Source organism: Pagrus pagrus (assembly GCF_965226575.1).
Source record: "Pagrus pagrus genome assembly, chromosome: 5".
Taxonomy (NCBI): Eukaryota; Metazoa; Chordata; class Actinopteri; order Spariformes; family Sparidae; genus Pagrus; species Pagrus pagrus.
The window spans coordinates 9,645,219-9,650,532 of NC_140189.1; the positions used below are offsets into that span (position 1 = coordinate 9,645,219).

General features: G+C 38.9%; 1 protein-coding gene across 1 annotated transcript; it reads left to right on the forward strand.

Annotated features, from left to right (window-relative positions):
• Positions 1-363: 363 nt before the first annotated feature.
• Positions 364-3,646, forward strand: LOC311257500 (uncharacterized protein). The gene is made up of 4 exons (XM_084353144.1): positions 364-749; positions 848-930; positions 1,478-2,451; positions 2,663-3,646. Exons 1-4 carry the CDS (start codon positions 415-417, stop codon positions 3,164-3,166), a joined length of 1,896 nt encoding a protein of 631 aa, XP_084209270.1. The 5' UTR covers positions 364-414; the 3' UTR covers positions 3,167-3,646.
• Positions 3,647-5,314: the final 1,668 nt, after the last annotated feature.

Here is a 5,314-nt window from a genome sequence, read left to right on the forward strand (position 1 = left end):
ACATACAAAAACAAATACAATAATAATACAATAAAAAACAAAGAGAGAGCTGTATGTAATACAGGGATAGTTCCGTCATCAAAACCACCAATAAATGGTGTGTCTTAATCAGTGTTGGGTAGTAACGCGTTATTAGTAACGCCGTTACGTAACGCCGTTACTTTTTTCAGTAACTAATAACGTAACGCGTTGTTTTTTTAAATTCAGTAACTCCGTTAACGTTACCAAACGCTGCGTTACTCCGTTCCTTTTGGATAAAAAAGAGGGTTTGGTTGTACAACGGCACACAGTTCCAATAACATAGTGATCAATAAAGTTTAATTGAATTGAAAAACAAAGCATTTGTCGCCCTCTAGCGTCCCACACGTAATCAAACACGCGCCATGAAGAGGACTGGACAGGTCAGGGCACGGCATGATGGCGAGCGAGAAGGGGAAGATAAGTTTCTCCTCGTGGAGGTTTTCACATTATTTTAAACTGGAGAGCAGAGGGGAAACCAACATCTCGGTAACTTGTAGACTGTGTCCCGGTTCAAAAGTACTTTCAACGGCGAACAACAGCAACAGCAACCTGCTGAAGCACCTGGAGAAGCGGCATGCTTCAACAAAGTTAGCAGCTAAGGTAGCTAACGCAGCATCCGAGACGGAGTCACACAGCAGCGAGCACACACCCACTCCACCCAAGCAGCAGCGGTTGGAGTTCGAAAGACGGACCCATAGCCAGGCACAAGTTGATAAAGCAATAGCACGGTATGTTTAATTGTTTATTTGGGTCTCTTTTAGCAATATCAGGCTATTATTCCAGTGGTAAAATTTTACAGATAAAAACACGTGTTTTTTCCCCTCAGATATGTAGTGGAGAACATGCTACCCATCTCCACAGTGGAGAGCCCTGCTTTCAGGCAGATCATCAGCATGGTGTCGTGTGCAGGTAATAATAATAATAATGTTGATTATAATAAATGGAATTTGCATGCAAGCAAAACATATGTGTTGCTAGGGCAACCGTCATTGTTTACCAAGCCTCTTGGGCGCTGCTCGTGTCTCCACTGCAATTACACACGCAAGAAAGGATCGATTTTTATAAACAATGAAACTGTAGTATGGTCAACTGTGTTTGGACACGTTTTGGCTGCTCTTACCTTCCTAACCTCCTCCTTTATGCTACTCTCCTGCATAAACAAACACTTAAATAGACTTTATTCTCTAAAGCAGGCACATGTCCCACTAATGCGCCCAACATAGTTTTTGTTTTGTTCTGTGACTGTCTTTCTTTCCATTACCAGAATATCCTTAAGTTATTATTTCTTAAAGATGTCAGTTAGGTTTGATCTAAATGTAAAAACGTAACAGCTCAGAATGAGAATTTATTTTTTTTACAAGGCATCATTTTCAGCCAAAATAAAAGAGTCTATTCTGTATAGCAATACTACTTTGACTGTGATCCACCTAATATGTTTAAATTATTGGTTTAACAGGTGGCATACGGCAGATGGGAAGGAAAACCTTCTCCAACTACCTGGAGAGAGAGTATTCAAAAATGGAACACGAGCTCAAGAAAGCATATGAGGAGCTACACTACATCTCAACTACAGCAGACATTTGGTCCATCCATAACAGGAGCTACTTAGGTGTTACAGCTCATTGGATAAACCCAACTACTTTGAAACATGAGAAAGCAGCTTTGGCTTGTAAACGGGTTAAAGGTAGTCACACTTATGATGTTGTTGCTAGTGAGATAGACCATATTCATTCTCTGTATGGATTGTCAACAAAGGTCACAGCCACTGTTACTGACAACGGTTCAAATTTTGTAAAAGCATTTAAAATGTATCAGCCCCCTGATGATGATAGTGATGATAGTGGTGATGATGATGATAATGAGGTCACCTTCACAGATGTTAATGATGTACTTGATGCTGCCACAGAGTACGGGATTGTTCTGCCACCACATCTCAGGTGTGCCTCCCATACTATGAATTTGGTCTCATGCTCTGATCTTGAAAAATGGTTCACTTCAAATCCTGCGATCAAAGGAATCTACCGAAGTGCTACAGCAAAGTGCACTGCACTGTGGAACAAGGCCAGTAGGTCAACCATGGCCTCCGAGACGGTGGGGGAAGTGTTCTCCAAAAAGCTCTTGGTACCATGCACAACAAGGTGGAACTCTTTTCATGATGCTGTGGCAAGGATAACTGAAATTCCTCTTACTGACTTAACCACCATCTGTGATCGTTTAGGCCTAAAATGTTTTAGTGATAGGGAACTCCAATTCCTGAAGGAGTACTGTGCCATTACAAAGCCACTCACCGTCGCTCTGGACATCCTACAAGGAGAGGACAACTGTTATTACGGCACCCTCCTGCCCACCCTTGAAGTGTTGATGGCCAAGACACTGGAGAAGAAGGAAGGTCTGACTGTGGCAATGGGCCTACCTGATGCCATAGTTCGGGTAAGAAACATTCCATCAACACATGGAAATGTATGTATATTTTACCAAAGACATTTTATGTAAAACATGGCACTGGTAGTCATATTGGTAATACCCACAAGTCTCCATTCATAAAAATATGAGTGATGTTTCTTATGATTAAGTATCTTTGATTTTACTCAAAGGGGAATCTTTTATTAATGCTAATACCTATGTCACTGTGTGTTTGCAGGCTATCAAAACCCGATTTGCAGCCGTCTTGGAAAGCAAAGATGCCATGGTCGCAGCTGCTTCACTTCCCATGTTCAAACTGCGATGGTGTAAAGACCAGGCGAAGAAGGAGATGGTGAAGGGATACTTGGCAGCAGAGTGTCACAAGGTTACCGCTCAGCCTGGCCCTGTGCAGCAACCAGAGGTAACAACAACACTAACACCAAGCACCTCCAAAGCACAAGACTTTTTTAACTTTGAGGAGGACGATGACACCTTTAGTTCTGTCGAATCGGAGATAATATCCTACTTGAGAACAGCCGAAACAGAGATGGATGTACTCCAACAATTTCCCACAATAAAGGAAGTCTCTCTGAAGAAAAATGCTGCTACTCCGTCTAGCGCTCCCGTCGAAAGGCTGTTCAGTTTGGGAAGTCTGGTACTGTGTCCCAAGAGGAACAAGCTCAAAGACAAAAGGTTTGAGAAGCTGCTTCTCATGAGGTATAACCACTGGTTTCAGCGCTAACTCTCCACAATCATTCAGATCTCTGCAAATAAGCACTCTTGCACTTGTTATAAGCACTTGTTATTTTAAATAAGTGAGCTCATTCTTTGCACTTTTTGAATAATGATCTATCAGCTCACTCTGTTAGTTGGCATAAAATGCTGTCATGAAACTTTATAACTGGCATTCTCTCTCACCTGTTTCATGGATACTGTATGTTGACCCTTCTTCAGGTTTGATTTTGAGCAGCTGGTGGTGTTATGCATCATTATCATATTTCATTGTCTCAAGTGATAGTTCTCAGGTGCTGAGTGAAGACACATTAATTTGTCCAACTTGATTCTGAATAATAATTTAGATCAGAATGTCTGTATTTGCTTTTAAGCCACTTTAATTTTTTGCAGTTTGTTTTTGAATACCAAATAAGAAAGATAGGCTTGCAGTTTATAGCCTATGGAAGACTTTATGGCCTGACTGAAATAAATAGGCATTGAAAAAATACTTTGGTGTTTGTGTCAAGGTTTGTGTTGGTGCACAACGGATCATATTGCTTGGATGATTAGATCCAGTGATATGGATGCAAATGAATTGAAACAGTTGTTTTAATCAACAGTCTGTATTACTCAGTATCAGTACAGAACTGAAATGACGGCTAGAGGGGAACTCAATCAATCAACCTTTATTTAATGGGGACATTGGAAAAACGTTGTACAGTAACTAAAAAGTTACTTTCTCAGTAACGCATTACTTTTTGGTTTAAGTAACTGAGTTACTAACTGAGTTACTTTTTTACAAAGTAACTAGTAACTGTAACTAGTTACTATTTTTCAGTAACTAGCACAACACTGGTCTTAATACATAAAAATATACCATATAAAGTACACATATACGTAAATATTTATATTTGTGGATCAAAAATGTAAAATAAATATTCAACAAAAAAAAGTTAATGCATAATTTCTTTAAAGTTGGCTGATGAGCAGCTCATTTCCTGCTGAACTGTGTCGAAAGTGAAACATTTGTGAAGAAACCACACACTATTTCAGTCTTTCCAGAGAATCATGTTGAGTTATCAACAATGATTGTAGATGAGCGGGGGGCAACCACATGAGATTGCATTTTAACGCTGGTTTGCTTTTCACCTTAACATATTGTTTATGGTTGCACTATAAATAAAAAATGTATATGTCTAACAATTAGATGAAAGGAACAAATACATGTCTCCATCCATTCATTGAAAAATAAAGATCTATTTCTCAAAAGAATAAATCCACAATTCTAAACGGGGTATTACGTGATGTTGAATTATGTTTGTCAATAGTTTCCAATACAACAGTACTTGTATGTTGTAATGTCACAGAGTAAAAGGTAGAGAGTCATAGGTTTTACTTCTGGGACTGTATATCACGGTGGGTCGTTGAAGATATCTGCAGTCTTATGAACTGTTTTACACAGAAGGTGTTAATGCAGTTAGTGACACATTTATAAAACTGCAAGCAGCATAAATCACATTTGGAGATTGCTTATTTGTACAGAACCACCCACAAGTCATTAAATATAAATAATGGCTCCTTTTTTAAATTAACACTTTTATGGAAAGCTGATACAGCCAGAGCTGTATGTCACATGATGACCACAAACAGGATTATCTTTGCTGTGATCATGCCATGTCACACATGAACACACATGAACACACACACACACACACACACACTTATTATCATTCAGGGCCTTTCTTTCCACGTTCCATGACATATACTGTATATGTTAGATTTAAACTCTAATCTACCTGAGTTTCAGCACGCCTTCGTGATTAATTGGTTGTTGTTGTTGACTCTGACAGCCCTTTTACATGTGGCTTTGAGAGATCACGTTTTTCTACGTTGTTTTTTTTATCTTGCTCGCACCTATTAATATTCATACATTTGCCTTCATTTCTGTTAATTAACTTTTCAACTTTGAGTGTTTTCCTAAACTCGTTCAAATTTGTACTGCATCTGTTTTCAAACACAGAGCTGATTAATCTCTGGATAATATCCACTGCAGTGTTTTTTTTTCTTTTTTGTTTTATCCCAAACATTTCTTGATTTAGTTGCAAATCAATGGCTGGCCAAACAACAGCGTACTCAAAGTGTTTGACATTAAATCAATACGCCGACTTATAAATTA